The sequence below is a fragment of the Aptenodytes patagonicus genome, chromosome 13 (genome assembly GCF_965638725.1).
Source record: "Aptenodytes patagonicus chromosome 13, bAptPat1.pri.cur, whole genome shotgun sequence".
Classification (NCBI taxonomy): domain Eukaryota; kingdom Metazoa; phylum Chordata; class Aves; order Sphenisciformes; family Spheniscidae; genus Aptenodytes; species Aptenodytes patagonicus.
In genome coordinates, this window is record NC_134961.1 from 9,164,758 (window position 1) to 9,181,274 (window position 16,517).

Below are 16,517 nucleotides of genomic sequence, written 5' to 3' on the forward strand. Positions count from 1 at the left end.
CGGGGCCTCAGAAGTTCGTGCTCCAGCCTTTCCCCCATGAGCTCCCCGTCTTTCTGCTCACAATTCAGTTGCTTTGTAGCCAACAAGGGAAATGGAAATAATGCTGCCCTCATTGCCTCTTTCTTTCTATCCTCCAGTCCTCTATTTTCTTCCAACTTTTAGTCTCCTTCTCCCTCTCTCTGTATTTATGGGAGATGAAGGAAGGAGAAATAGAAGCAGCTGTACAAGTATTTCTTCATCTCAGCAGAAAGAGAACAGGAGTTATAGGAAGAAACAGAGATGGGGAAAAGGAAAACAGTAGAAACAGAAAAAAGGTAAAGCTGGAAAACTGAGAAAGTAAAAGAAGGAATAGAAAAATGAAGTCATTAATATTATTTTATTTTGTATCAATATAAATTGTTTTAATTTCAGTCTAAGCCCAAAGAAGGGAGATGAACTAGAAATCTTGACGCATGGAACCGGGCAGATAATAAGGAAACAGAGAAAGGGAAGGCATTGAGACTGAGTACAAGCCTCTCTTAAAAGCTTTTACCGGGATGCTTACACCTATTGCTTACCATAACAAAACATCTGCAGAAACATCAACAGGGATCATCACGTGCATTTGTGAGGTTCTGCCCAGTCCCTCAGCAGAGCAACAGAAGGCGTACTGCTGCAGATCTGCAGGAGTAAACAAAATTCTGTTTTGTCCTGGTTTTAGAACAGCTTTAGAACAGCTTTTAGATTAGCTGAGGAACAACAGTGCTGCAGGGGAAAGGGGGTGTGCGGACCTTTTCCTTTTGACAATTAGATTTGAGTTGCTGAAAGCTGCTTTCATGGATGAATGCATGGAGAACTAAGGACGTCTGGCAACTGATTTGTTTGATTAGTTTATTGTATACCATAATTTCACTCTCACTTACAGATGAAGCAGGCCTATCGCAGGAGTTGGACTTCATAGTTGTTTGAATTCTCTGCCAAAACCCCTTAGAACCTCAGAAGTCTGAAGAGGACCTCAAGTAGGGCACAGACAAAGCTAGTGAGGCAGGAGTAACTGAGCTAATCAGAAAATACCAATCTGGGCACTTCACAGTTACATAGGGTCTGATTTGCAGGCAGCTTAGCATCTGTGGATTCCAGCAGGAGTCCTGAGCGCTCAACTGTTCTGAAAATCAGGCCTACAGAGTATGGGGGGTTCAGGGTTGAGTTGTTTGTCTCCATCCCACTGGTCTGACTGGCTTCTCGTGGGGCAATGGTGACATCAGGTGGAGAAACTCATGAATTACAGCAGTATTTTATATGTGGAATGAGCTGCCGCTGAGCCTCAAACTACAATCGAAGAGTAAGATCCTGGAAGAGAAAATAACTTCCTCAAGAAAGGTTCTGTGCTGTAGTGAATGGCTCATGACTAACAGTCTTGTGCTGTTCTCCTCCTGACTTCTGCAATACCTAAAGGTGTTTTTAAGTGTCTCCTCTTGGTGAGGAGAAAAAGACTTGCTCTTTGGGGAAGTGTTGACAACAGCATCTCGGCGTCATTAACAGTCACACAGGATTCTCACTTCCATGAAAGGTTTTAATTTTTTTTGTTTTGTTCTAAGTCTGTCACTCCTTCATCTTTTGGGCCACCTGAAGGCTTCTTGACCATCTTAACTTTTTATGAAATCTGTCATTTTTGTAGTTTCCCTCAGCTCTCTGTGTCACTTGCCCCAGTACGTGCTAGCCTAGGCTTGCCCCAGTGTTTGGTACAGGCCTGGGGCAGGGTAAGTTATCTGAAGCTTAAGCTGGATTAGATGTTTATGGCATAAATAATTGGAGGCACAGAAAAAAAAGTAATACAGAAAGGACCATATAATCTCATAGAACTGAGGACACACGTCTGTCTTTTATGATTTCATTCTGCAGTCAGGTCAGGGATCCCAGCCACTGCTTCTGAAAATTTTTTTTTTTTTCCCTCCAGTACCTAATCAGGAGACCAAGGGGATTTTCTTTCAGATGTGTACTTTGATACTTTAATCCCCGCCTCGTCATCAGCCTCGCACTAGATTGCTTCAATATGCTTCACAAGGAATTACACCTGACGTCAATCACGAAACCAAGTTTCAGGCAGAAACCCACCACGTGTCGCCGTGTGCTGCAGCAGAGGGCACAGCCCCAGCGCCGGCTGCAGCAGAGGCCCCTCGCCGCTCCCCAGGCACAGGCTGGACGTCGGCTGCAGCCGGTACAGGCCGAAGCCGCTCGGGAGCAACTCCCTGGGGCAGCCGAGCCTCCGGCTGCGGCCTGCAGAGACAAGTCTTTGTATGGTTTCAAAAACTGGCTTAATGAGACACGAGGGATGCTGTAGTGCCCTGACCGCGTGTACTCATTTGATGGTGTCAGCAATGACACATTTCTGTATGTCACTGGGTGACTTTTACAACCTGACAGCTGAATCGCTCCGGTGTGAAATAACCCCCGCTGTTTGGTTTTCCCCAGCGCGTTACTAACACACCGTCCCCCGGTTAACACCGCCGGCCCGGGACGCCGAAGGGCCCGTCACAGCCCGACCCCGACCGGGCCCCGCCGCCTCGGCGTCCCCCTCACGCCGACGGCCCGGGACGGGACGCCACGTGACGTCACGCCCAGCGCGGCGAACCCGCCTTCTCCCACAGCGAGGCCCGGGCCCCGCCCCTGCGAGACCACCTCGCTTGGGGGCCCGCCCTCTCGCCTCTGATTGGCGCTCGCCCCGCCTCCCGCGGGGCAGCTCCGCCCCCGCGCTGTCCCTCCCGGCGCTGCCCGCCCTGCCTTGCCTTGAGCCCTGCCGCCCGCGTACCTCCGCCCCACATGTCGGCTTCTCCAATTGGAAGAGGGAGGCGTTGACCGACACTCCTGTCGCCCAATGAGGCGCAGCGTTAGCGGGCGGGAGGGCTGGGTGGACACCTCCCTCCACAGGCGACGGCGGCGCTCCCTGACTGAAGGGGCCGGGGGCTCCGCGTTCCCCACCCCCCCTCCGCCCGCCCCGCCGCGCCTCAGCGGGACCGGAGGCGGCCGCTGGCTGAACCTGGGCCGAGGGGCTCGGGGGCGTCTTCCCGCCGCTCCCCGACCCCTCGGCGCCCCCTCACCGCTCGGAGAGGAGCGGGGCGGCGGTGCCCCCTCCCCGGGCAGGGCCTGCCGGCCGCGCCCCGCCGTCGCCACCCCTCCCCCCGGCCGGCTGGCCTCCCCGGGCCGCACCCCGCCTCCCCTCCCTCCGCAGCGTCGCCCAGCCGAGCCGGGAGAAGGGGAATGGGCGGTCCCGGCCCTTAGCCCCCGGCTGCGGCTGCTGCTCCTCCTCCCGGGTCCCAGCGTCTCGGTGGCCTCCGCCCGATGCTGGCGGAGCTGGCTGGGGTCTCCGCGGCGTTGTGAGCGCTTCTGCCGTCCCGCAGCCGCCATGTCCGGCGTGGTGCGCACCCTGAGCCGCTGCCTGCTGCCGGCCGAGGCCACGGGCCGCGCTGGGGAGCAGCCGCGGCGGGAGGGCAAGGAGCGGAGCCGCGATGCGGAGCGGGAGGCGCGGCGGCGGAGCCGGGAGATCGACGCGATGCTGGCCCGGGAGAGGCGGGCCGTGCGCCGCCTGGTCAAGATCCTGTTGCTGGGCGCCGGCGAGAGCGGCAAGTCCACCTTCCTCAAGCAGATGCGGATCATCCACGGCCGCGAGTTCGATCAGAAGGCGCTGCTGGAGTTCCGGGCCACCATCTACGAGAACATCCTCAAGGTGAGGGGCGGGAGGGGGCCCGGGGCGGGGGGGGCCGCGGCGGCTCCAGCCGCCTTCGCCCAGAGCAGCCGGGGCGGTCGGGGATGGAGGCCGGCGCCGACACATCCCGCGGTTTTGGGAGTTTGGGCCGTGCCCAGAATCGCCGTCGGAAAAGGATGTGAGCTCGGCCGGGGCGGCGGCTGCGGCGGCGGCTGCCCCCCCGGGTTGCTCCGCCGCAGCTCTCGGATGCGCCCTCTCTTCGGGGAAGGGGGCTTCTGTGGTGCAGGTGTTTCGGAAGGCGTGTACCTTTTGTGCGACTGCCTGGCGGGCTGGGGGAGGCGAGGCTCTGTGGGTTTCCAGCGTTGTCCGTCAGAAGGCCTCGATGAAAAAAGGCTCAAAGGAAACTTCCCTGCAAAGGGGATTGAGAAGAGCTTTGTGGAAACGCAGAGGGAAGAGGATATAGGTGTGGCCTGTGCTCTGGAAAAAACATTATGAGAGCATCCTCTAAGTCAGAATTGGAGAAACTTCAAAATGTGAAGAAATGAGGAGGAATTTCCATGCCTCTGCTAAGTGCCCTGAGTCTGTGTGCCTCAAGATGGGACAAGAAATGGGTCCCTGTATAGATGTTGTGGCTGCGAGTGGTTGTTACTTGGTACATCTTTAGAAACGGGGGAGCGTAGGCCCTTAGAGTTGAGAGTTGGGTAGTGTGGGATGTTATCAAGCATAGCTCCGAAATGGAAATAACTTTGTTTTGGTACTTTTGCAAAAAAGTTCTTGTTCAATGCGTGTGCAGGCTTTACAGGGCTGGTAGTATATTTCTCTAGTGACTGGAGAATATAAAGGCTACTACTGATAGAGCCTACAGGTAGAGCCCTTGGTCTACAGACAATTAAGGAAAATCAGCCTTGACAAATACTGTTTCTTTCTGGGAAGCAAGCTTTGATGCCCTGTGCAGGTAGGAGAAGTGATTATATTTCAGAAAAACCCTGAAGAAGCATAAAAAGCTCGCTTAAGAATGTATCTCGCGGCACCCTCATAATCTCTCTCTAAAAGAACTGCTGCTTTCTTGCCTGTGTTTTCCTGTAGGACTGTCTCCATTCTTATGTGGGCATAGATTTGTGAGGCTCTGTGAGACTTCATAGAAAATTAAGGGAAAGGGAACTGTGCAAGTTTAGGATAACAAGAGTTACTTCTGAGTTTTCAGATTTGTTTTGAATAGAAGCTTTATATGCACTTAATAAGTGCACACACACACACACACAATGACTCTTGTTTTTAAGAATGCTGCTATTCCATGAAGGGCCTTTGCTTCTGTTAGTGAACAGGAAAATCGTTAACTAATTTTCTTTTCTTTTTTTCTTAGTCCATTTTCAGGAGCATGTACATGTATTGCAGGAGCCCATTGACTGCAGGAAAGTTGAAGCTCAGAAGCTTCTCTTTCACTGAACTTAAGTAAGCAAAGACAGTGTTATGAGGTTTTATCTATACACCTAGAAATAAGGAGCCTTATTTTATAGGTCTTAATGCTCATTTTGGTACTGCCAGTGATTTATTTGTTACTGTACTGATTTAAAGTAGTAGCAGAGGCTTTTAAGGAAGCAATTTGTGAAAACAGAAAAAATCTGAGATTCCTTCCTCTTTAAGTTGTCTAAGCAATACTAGTTGTGGTAAAATGTTGTAATATTTTATGTATGCAGAAGGTATAGAGCTTTTAGCAGTAGAATTTAGTGTTCTTTGGAAAGGAAAGTAAGTGTCTCCATCTTGTAGTAGGGGAGACTGAGTTATGCACTTGAACCACTTGTCTGCTGGATGGCTTTGGGCAAATTTGCAGAACTTAGAGTGGACTCCAGGTCCTCAAGGTAGCAGTCAGGTGTTCTGATTTCAAGACCGGTAGTTAACAACACTTCTTGGACCGTTGTCAGCTGAACACCTTTTTAAGCCTCCTAATCATCAAACTAAACTCTGGAACTATTTTTGAAGTGAGTTAATACGGTTCAACCGATCGTCCTTTTGGCCTTGCAGTTTGTGAACTGGGAGCGTTAGGTTAGGCTACCCTTCTAGGTACGTGGACCACATCTGTCTGACTCTTCCTTCTCTTATTTCTCCAGATGACAGAGATGGCTCTTGCATATAAGAATACAGTTTACTCTTCACCCATAGGTTTTGGGGAATGGCTTGGGAATGGTCACTATGGAAAGAGTATGCAGAAGGAGGGAGAGAAAACAGAGGGAACTAAATGAGTTTTCTGGTGGGAAGGATGTCTGAGACTGGAGTGTGGGGAGAAGGCAGCAGATGTTCTGTTTGTGTTTTGCTCATCTGAAAGAAACCTGACAACACCTTGGTATAATCCTTCCTGCCATCATCATCAGGAAGAAATCAAATACCACGACAGAATTACAGGGCTTTCAAAACAGAGTGATGTTGTCAGTGCATTTATTTTAGGGTAACTGTGTAATATTTTCTTGTATTAAACTTTGTTCTGTGGAAAACCATAAAAAGTTTCAAGTAAACTTACTTTGCTGCTTTGACAATGTAAATTGTCAAATGAACCTGATTGCCATTCTTTCCATAGTAAAGTGTTTAGACTACACGTTCTTTGCACTTTTTAAGGGAGTTCAGACTAGAATGATCATCATTAAGACTAAATGGAGCAGAGATTGCCATGTATCGAACTTAGAAGAAAGGATATAAGATGAATTTTTATAATACTATACGTGGATAATGTGAAACGAAAATGATCCTATCGAATAGCATATAAATCTGTTTGACGTTGTGAAGTACAGCTGCAGCAACCTTAGTCCCTTTTTCCACACGATTCTCAGCATGGTCAAACAATGGTTCTGTTAAGCTTCTACAACACTGAGATCTGAGTTAGAAATGCAGTGTAAATCTCTGGGATTAAATGGTCAATTTTCATTTTCCAACCATGACTAAACTTCTCTCTGAAGGAGGAGGATTACTACTCTCTCAATAGTGCTTGATATTTCTAAAGTGCTTATTGCAGTAGTATTTACGCAGTCTATACAGCTTACAGAGAATGAAGGAACTGATTCAGAGAACAGAACCTGAAACCTCTTCGAAAATAACGGTGCTAACTATGAATTGACATTAGTGTCAGCTTCCACTTTATTTTGAGTTTTTGGCTTCGTGCTTTCCTGATATCTTCTTAATGCTGAGTTCTTTCCTTACCCTGTTCTATCTGTTTCTCATCCCCCACTTTGGGAAACCCTAGTTAGAAACAAAATGCTGAAATGAAATAAATCTATGATACAGAATTTACTTTTCCATTTAGTACAGGTGATGGTTCAGGGCCTTGCTAGCTTTTTCTGGCATTTGTGGGACGATCTTCAAATACACTAGTTTTGCTTTGGTTTAAGGTAAATAGTCATCGGTTAACTAGGGTTTTGCTTGTTAATCGAGGCTAAGTTTCAAAGTAACTTTTTGGAACTTTTTGATGATTGAAGTGAAAAGCAGTAGTGTTAATGTTCTGGTATGAGTACACAGGCTTCATGACTAGCACACCCACCTGGAAGAGGAAAGTGGATAGGACAGGGCTAGCAGCTGCAGCATGAATTTTAAGGCGACTCCTGGATATACAGAGGAACTTGGAAAACTTTTGTGTACCTTAAGTTTCAAATCTAAGAAATGGGTGGTGGTGTTACATGAGCATTTTGATGCCTTCTAACTGTAGCTGAAGGAGTAATCTTTTGATACCTTCCAAAACAGATGGGTTGGCCTTGCTACTCTACTTGCGTCCTTTGATAACAGTTAAAGAGCTTAGATACTTGATAAATCATGGCTCTGATGTTCCTTGTCTAAATGTTTTTTTTTGTTTCAAGTATGAGAGTATCATGCTGCTTGAAGAAACTCGGTTTAGCTGCATAAGAAAATAATTAAAGTAATCTACAAGCACCAGAGTGGTACTTGCACCAGCTTGTTTAAGAGATTTCAATCTGAAGAGAGAAAAAATTCAGCTTTTAGAAGTCTGAAGTATAATCTGTTGAGTTTTTTGGTAATGCTAGTTTCCATGTTGAAAATGGGAAGGCCAGCTCAAGGTTTCAATACATCTGTGAGTGTTTTCTTGTTGTCTGTGGCCTGAATTGTGGTGATTGACTAAGGAATTGAAAAGCCTGGAATTGCGGAGGAAAGGACTACTCAGGAAATGATGTGTAACTTCATTTGCGGGCTCTGGGTGGGGAAAAAACAACCAAAGATTTTTGAACATGAAAACTCCCTGAGGATGTATCTTTGGGACTTTTGAGTGTAGTTGCAATACACGTGGGCATACCTGAGAGCATTTCTCCTCCATGGCTTGAATGTGAGTGGCAGTGAAGCAGGCAAAATGAGTAGCCTGTGCTGAAGTACATTTTAAGAACAACTTTGGACTTCTGCAACCAATACTAAAGCTAGACTGCTGCTGCTTCATTGTTGCAGGTACTCTGCATACCTTGAATGGACTTACGTTGTGTTTAAGGTCTCTGACTATAAGGTGGTTGTACCTTGTCACTGAAAAACAAAACAAGAAAACTCGCTTGCAACTTGCAGGTTTCAGTCAGGTGCAGATACAAACTCTGGGAAGTGGGAAAAGAATATTTCTCAATTTAGTTGGGAGCTACACATTAAGTGACCAAATTACCTTGTCATTTATAATGCAAGCATATTTTTTTTAATAGCCTACAAATGAAGGGAGAACACATCTTTCCATTATGTGAACCCTAGTTACTCTTTAAATGGATTTGACTCCACATTTTGTTGGGTTTACATGCAAATGAATTTGGTAACCTGTTAGGAGGTGATGATAGTGACTCTCAATCTGTTACTTCAGAGTTAGATCTAGCTGTACTTGAGTAGTTGGTCGCAGGACAATGTCAATCTCATTTCCGCTGGGACAGCTTCTTTTGAAAGGAATGACAAGGAGAATACTCTGTAGGAACTGTGGCTAATTAGGAGCTTTTCCATTAAATTTAACATACAAGTGCTAAAGTTCTGTGATAGAACTGGTATTTGAATCTGATTATCTTTGCTTTGTGCTTTTACCGTGTAGTGCTTATTCTAATATGAAAAATTATATTCACAAAATTATGTAGAAAAGAAAAAAAACCCTTATGAATCTCGTTGGTCTTCCTGTTCCAGGTTCATTTAATCAATGAAACTCTTGCTAACTTCCAGTTAATGTATTTTCTGTGTCGTAAATATAAATTCTGTCAGCTCTGGTGGCCTCTTTGCATTTGGGGTGTCTCTTGGTTGGGCTGGGAGGGAGCAATCTGTCTTCATCATGGTGGATAGTGGAAGAGGAGTAATGGTCAATAGTAAGTGATAAATATTCACTGTTGTTCCAAAATAGAGCTTACAATGCTCTTGTGATGTAGTCATTAGTATTGCAGAACATGAGTTAGTCCCTGGAGACTGTAGACACGTACTTTGATGTTTTCCAGACAAAAAGTTTAGTCACTTGAGTGACTAAATTTGGGATCTTACATTATATTCAGTTGGTTGAGTATACATATATTTTTATAATTAACTTGGAAACAGTATTGGCAAAAAAATGAGCAAATTGTGCTACTAACAATGTTTACAAGAAAACTTTGGAGCAAAGGCAAACCAGTACACATTGTTTTTGAAAAAGTAAATTCAGTACAAATTACAAGAGAAAAAGCTAGAAGGAATCGGAGGCTGTAGAGTTTCCAAATGAGTTTCCTTCACTTGCCTGGGTTCTTTCACCCTCGCGGGGGTGAGGAACTGGTCTTATCCTAGTGTTGAAGGCCCCTCCCTCTCTACCCTTCCCTTCTGTCTAAGCACATCTGCTGGTTACTGTGGCAGTATATTTATGAGGGCAGCATGACAGGATCTTGCCAAACCTGATGGGGATACTTTTGGAACTGCAGATGCTGCTTCCGCTCCATTGAAAGCATGAACTAATTATGAACTAGATATTAGTGTGATGGTCTCAGGAAAAGGAGAAACCTGGTAATGTAATTCTGAAAGCATTAACTCGGAACTTTTTTAATGTCCTGCACCAGTCGTCACCTCTGAAGTCATCGTTTCTCTACTTTGTGCCTAGTTGCAAGTAAAGCTTGCAGTGAGAGTATTTTTCTTCTGCATTTATCGTCATTTTGCTGGATTCAGTCAGAGACAAGGACTCTTTTCAGAGTTTCCAGACAGGCAGACATCACTGCTGCTCCCAATTCAGAGATTCAGTGGCTAATCCAAGTGTTTCTTAATGTTTGTGTTCCTGTGGACTAAGTAAATGACGCTTCCCCTTTGTTCCCATTTTTTATTTGTATGTTGGGCTGGAAGGTAGGTCACCTTTACTGTTTGCCCTGCTCTCACCTGGGTGGTACTGGAATATGTGAATGGTGAAAATACATGCATAACTGGTGAGCCTTTTCATCATCTAACTGGGCTAACTGGTGCTGCTCCCACACCTACCCTTCCCTACCCTTGTGTCTGTCTCACCTTACAGCAAACTAATATAGGCGGTGGAAACCACTTTTTATATAAATTATGAGGGTTTTGGTGATATCTGCTCACTGGATTGGCTTGTGGGCTCAGACAAATGACAAACCTATCAAACAGGAGAGGGTGGAACTACACTACCAGGAAAGATGCCCCTTTTGATGGTACCTAGTTGTTAGACTGACTGCTCTGCAATATGAAACCTTATCCTTAATGACATTGGGTTCTCTGCTGCTGCTTGGCTATAATGTTCCAAGGACATAGATCAAATAAAAACACAGCTAATGCTTCTGCGATAGTGTGCTGTAAAAACCTGATTGTCTTGCTATTACTTTGGTTAGTAGTAGATCACCTTCTTCCCAGTGTTCCAGACAGCAATTTAAAAAAAGTTCACGCAACTATATTTGCAAACACTGACAACTTTATTTTTAAAAATTTTATTTGAAAATGTCTTTTTTAGAAGGTTAAGAGATGTTTTCTAAAAACACGAGTAGGTTACATTTTATCATCTTTCTTTACTTGCCAGTAAGCATTGCTGCTAAAAAGTCCAGTCCCATCTATGGCAGTGTGATTCAGTTTCCTCTCTTGTATTGGCACCAGTGATCATGGAGCTGTTGCATTTTTTCGGTACAGTTAGACTTGCTGGTCTAGCTGGACCTGCGTTCATGTAGCTGCATTGCTTTGTACTGTTGCACTGGCTCAAAGGGTGTATTAGAAATATCTTGCCAAGGTGGGAGCACTCGTTTTGGCATTAGCTCAGATTTATATCGGTCTCTGTGAATTGTGATCCCCAGACTTTGACAGTTCCTTGTCAACAACGATGAGAAAAAACACACGGTAGGAAACACGTTTGAATCTCCCTGTTGCCTGCAATGTTCATGTTGGTTTACAGCCATAGGAGAAGGCAGTATTACCTATTAGCTGTGACTTGGAGTCCCCTGATCAAGAACTCAGCAGCGATCAGCACTTCTCTCACAACAACAGTTTCCATAAGTGATATAGATGCTGGAGATCTAGGGCTTTGGTGTGAGGTTGAGCAGTGTATTAGTGGTAAAAGCTTAACAAATAGCTGCTGCAGTATTTCATATGTAACAGTTACTCTGTGATCTCATACCCCGTAGTAGTTCCTTAAAATTATTTTGAGAAAATGCACTGTAGGAGACTTTTCTATTTGTATACAAGCTCTAAGTAGTTTTGCAAGTTGTCTCTAGACACTTGACTAGAATAATCAAATCTTTTGATCACTTGGCTGTTGGTTTGCGCATGGAAGAACCTGCCCTTGCTTATGGGTGAGTGCCCCCCCCATTGTTTCCTTTATGCGTTTGGTGCTTAACTGTGGTGTGTTCTCACCCTCTGAGTTGATCCATCTGGCCAAAGGTGTGGGATTTTTAGAATAACGAATCCTTCAAGTACTGGAGTATGTGAATAATTTAAAAGGTGAATGTTGTGTTTTATGTAGTAGTGTAACTACTGATGTAAGATATTCTTAAATCAAGCTGCTCTTTAAATACTGCAACACTTATTTTCATGTATTGGCAAGCATCGCTGGCTTCAAGTGACATTAGCTGGTGATAACCTTTCTAATAATTCCCACAAAATAATTTACTTAATTATTGTTTAAAAATACAAGACAACCTGGATTTTTCTCAAAGCTAGAACGCTTTCAAAAGTAAAGAAGAAAAAAATGTATTTGAGCCAGTCCTAGTAATGAGCATTTGTGCAAACGCTCATAAAACCTTCATACTGCTGGTGAGTAGCAAACATTCTGCTTAGTGCCGAACAGCTGTGCTCTGTCAGGCCAAGGATCTAGCGCTTTGTCTCTGACATGGAAAAAAAAACCAACCCAAAAACGGGTAGAAGAACAGAGCAATGTGATACTTTCGTATACTCTTCCAGTTACTGGCAGCCTTTGATTTCAGAAACTTCTTAAGCTGGGAGTTGCATCTGGAATGTAATCGAATAGTCCTTTTTGGACCTTTCTTCCATCAATTTGTCTTGATTGCTTTTTCATTCCATTTATACTTTTGGCCAACATCCTATGTAAATGAGTTTGTCTCACAGGGGGGTGTATAGGAAAACCCCTTATTTTAGTTTAACCTTCTGTTTGATAACTGTGTTGCTGTACCACTCGTACTTGTGTAGCAAGGGGTGGGGAAAGAATAGTCTTTTTCTACTCCCTTTCTCCAAGTGGTTTGTAGTTTCTGGAGACTTCTGATATAGCATGCCTTAGTCATCTTTTTTCGAAGCTGTGGATTTCTAGATCTATTTAGTGTTTTCTTCTGTGTAAGGTACAATACTTAATGAGTTAGATCGCGTGTCACGCTCTTGTTACACCTTTTCTTGTTCTACCCTGTCTCTATTCAGGTTTTATGCATGCCAGGGATTTATACAGTGACTTGAATATGTTAAACATTGTTAGGAAAGTACTGGAACAGAGAACTTCCTATTTTTCATCCCTAATTGGTGCTTCCAGTATGCTGCTATTTTGCCGTTTTCTAATGCCTGACACTATCCTTATCTGTGACTTTTAATTCTTTCCACTTGTGCTTATTCTGTGTCCTGTTTTGATTGCAGCACAAAAGCTTTAGATCAGTTGAACTGTTCGGAAGTTCATTTTGTATGAAAAGTTGTTGCCACATTTTTTTCATATTTCAAATTTGAAAACAGAATGGTAATTGGCATTATTCAGTCTTCTGAATGAAAGAGTGAATTGACATTTTCTATAGTAGTAGAAAATCAGAAAAACTGTCATAGCAGTGCTGGGAAGGTTTACTGTGAAATGAGCACTGCAATGAAAATAGTCTGGTGTTACCTTTGTTGTTGGAGCTCGGGAGGGAGTGTTGTATGTGCAATAAGACTTGTTTGGGTTTTTTTTCTTATTTGTACCAATGGTATCTGAGTCCAAATTCAGTTTTGATAAATATATTTTATTGTTAAATATATTAAACTATTCTGTTTGTTCTATAATAAGTGAACATTCTAGGAATTCTAACTAAATTTAATCTTCTAAATGAAGTCTTTACCTCTAGGCATCAACAGTACGTATAAACTTTTAAGCAGTTTTACATATAGATGAAAGTGACTCTCTGGCTATCTCCCATGATGGTCTTTTTGGAGGAAAGAGGTATGGAAAGTGTTCTGAATGTGTTTCCAGAAAGAGGGAACCTTTCCTATGGTAACTTGTACTGCAGATTTGTGGGGCAAGGATTATCAAATGCTCCTTGTGGCAGCAAAAAATAGTGTTACCAGTAACTCTGAAATGCGAGAATAGCAATACATGGGATCTAAATTTGGCGATTTCCCTGTTTCTCCTCATCTTTCTGACATCTGCTTGTAGCATTTATAGAACTGTTTTGCGGAGATGGAGAAACGTTAAGTTTAGATTCACTTTACTGGGGATCTTGCTGAGTCACAAATACTTTTAACTGCTAAGAGTTGGGGGAAGAAACATTGGCTGTTTTGCTCTTTATGTAAAGCTTTTACTCCTGATGCATTTTAGGTTTATATCTCAAAGCTGGTGTGTTCTACAAATTCTGATTTTGAGGTGCTGTTCCTGTGGATATGCGTAGTTCAGCATTCCTGCTAACCCATTTCCTATTTTTCATGTTCTTCATTCAGTGTTTAAAATTGACCTTCTATGTGTGTCTATATATGTCTGTTTTGTCAGTGCTAATGCTGTGATGTATCTACATCTGAATCTGCCACTTTGACCTATATCTGGCTCTGTATGTGATTTTGGTGGTAACCATTTCTCTCTCAGTCAGAGGAACGTGCTCATGCTACGTGCTCCCCATGAGTAACCTTATAGTAGTTAATGCACTTGCATAGGGTCTGTGTTTAGTTCCCTTCTTGCCCCAGGGAGATTCAAACCTGCGTTTCCAAGGAGCAGCAGCCAGCAGATAAGTGACTATTCTGGGACTGGAGCAGTCTCTACGCCCTTGATTGGAACTCTGTTCTGTGGTTTCCTCCAAACAAATGATGAAACTTTCCTTAACAACAGTCTCTCGAGATCCTCCGTATTTCCAGTGGGAGCAGGAAGAGGCAGAACGACGGTGTGGGGAAATGCACCAAGACTGAGGTCCCGCTACAGCTTTATCCAGACAGGAATTGTGCGATTTTGCCATTGTTCCTTTGAGATGCTCTGAAGGGACTGTGGTAGCTGTGGGATGGGTAAGGGTTAAGTCAGTCTGAAAGCTGTAAGATAGAAAAGCTGGAACTGAGCGGCTGGGGGAGATGGTTGCAGAGAGCTGGAGCCGAAGCAGGTGAAAGGTCAGAGCTGGTCTGTGTGGGCTGGGAGCTCCCGGAGATCGCTGGCCGACACACAGTACCGATTAACTGTTTCTGTTCATAAACATTTCTCGCTGAACGGAAACAAACCTGGCATTAAATACCTAGAAATAGCGGCGTCCCACCGGTCTCTGTTACCACAGTGCTTTGGAAAAAATTAATCTCCAAGTTCTCGACTGGGGGTAGCAAGGAGCTGACACTGACTTTGACTTGCACCTGGGATGGTGTTCTGTGCAAGTGATGGGTTTGCAAAAGTGACTAAGGTTGTGAGACGTCGTGCAAGCATCTGCAATTCAGAGACAGAACCTTGTAAGTGGGTTTTTTCTTCATGCTTACATTTGTTAACACTGTTAAATAATGCAGATCTAAAGACTTCTGTTAATAAAGGGATAAACTCTGTAACTAGGAATGAGAGTTGGCTTTTGGTCTGTATGACAGATTTACTAAATAGTTACGTCTGGAATTTAAAGCAGCAGTTTGTAAATATTCAATTTGTCTTTTCATGGTATTGTGGAGATATATTCTCTGCTTTATAAAAAGAAAGTAACAATCACTAGAGAATCATAAATATTTACATTTTGGGAAACTGCACTTCAGGAACACTGTTGCATAGTGACAACCATGATGCTTTGCTTTGAGTTCCTATTCTGTGACACTCACACTAAGTTGCTTCTCACTTCCCTCCCCAATCTTAATTTCCATTGGGAAGGTTACTGTTCTTGTTGTGTGGTGCTGGTAAAGGACTGGAGAGGTGAAAGGTTCAAGTGTTAAGAAAACATACGTGCAGTCTTGATAGCTTGAAGTATGCAAAAAAAAAAAAAAATCAGTCCAATAATGTGGAGGTTCATGTGAATAGCTGTGGAAACAGAACTTCAATTTTGTTTTTTTATTTTATTTATTTTCATAAACTGTAAAACCAAAAGATCAACACAATGAGAAAAGTGGTTTAATATAATCCACAGATTTTACTTGTGAATTAGATGGTACTTGAGATGCTAAGCCATTAACAGATCTATCCATTATTAAAATGGTGCTTACTGTTGAGAAATAACTACTGGCCATGTATAGGCCACCTAGTATAGGTGTAGTTAGATTCAAGACTGAAGTTTCCAAGTTACTTAACCTCATGTGTTTGGCTTGTTGCCATGAATATGAAATTAAGTTTCCATAAAAACTGCAAAATGTGAAATTAAGTAGTCTCGGTAATCCTGAGTTAAATTTGAGAACTAGATCAGTTTCCTTCCAGATTTTTTTCCAGAATTAGAGTACCAAAACCTACCTGTCATGACTTCTTAGCAAATGTGTGGCAAGTTCAAGAAGTAAGCTGATGCTGATGGAAAACTGCACCTGCTTTACTGAGCCTAGTAGCTTGAAATCTATGCAATGTCTTCAGTCCTCTTGCCTCTGGGCTTTCCTACTAGAGGTAACCATTTGGATGAAAGTGTCTCAAAGGAAGATGCTCATCTTCCTTTTCAAATTTTCAAGAAATCTGTAAAGTTGGATAGCTGTGTTATATAGCATCCAAGTAGATTGTGTCAAAATTGTGCTTTACAGCAACATGCTTTTTGGATCTTGCTAGTTTGGTATTGCTATCTTTTTTACCTAAATGTTTAACTAGTTGGTGGATGCATACAGCACTGGAAGTTACTAAGTTTCCTTAATTTTGGATGGTCAATATACTTTGCTTCACCAGAATATACAGTATGTTCTTTCAACAATATTTTTTTAATGTTCTTCTGATCTCCTAATGCTTGAGAAAGCTAGTATGTCCTTTTTGGTATCCAAAACCCAAATGCAAAGAAAAAGATGGAAGAATATGGTTTCAGGTGTGGTGTTACTTTTAAAACTACAGCTATGAGGATCATACGTTAGTTCCCAAACACTTTTCTTACGCATTTGATGTTTACTTCTGTTATCTGTTGGTAGTATTGCTTGTTGCAACAAGCTGTTGCTGCTAGTATTTTTTTCCACCTGGAGAAATACATTGTGGCTAAGTTGCTTACACAAGCAAGCTCTTTCTGTCTTATTTCTATTGGAGATGTTGCAATAAACAATGTTTATGACTCTCTCCTGAGTTCAGTCTCACCAGAAT

At 43.6% G+C, this 16,517-nt stretch overlaps 1 protein-coding gene across 1 annotated transcript in view; it reads left to right on the forward strand.

Annotated features, from left to right (window-relative positions):
* Nucleotides 1–3,206: 3,206 nt before the first annotated feature.
* Nucleotides 3,207–16,517, forward strand: part of GNA12 (G protein subunit alpha 12) — a 44,644-nt gene continuing 31,333 nt past the window's right edge. The window contains exon 1 of the mRNA XM_076351444.1: nt 3,207–3,703. Within this exon, the coding sequence (XP_076207559.1) occupies nt 3,383–3,703 (321 nt within the window). The 5' untranslated portion in view covers nt 3,207–3,382. The remainder of the gene's footprint in view (nt 3,704–16,517) is intronic.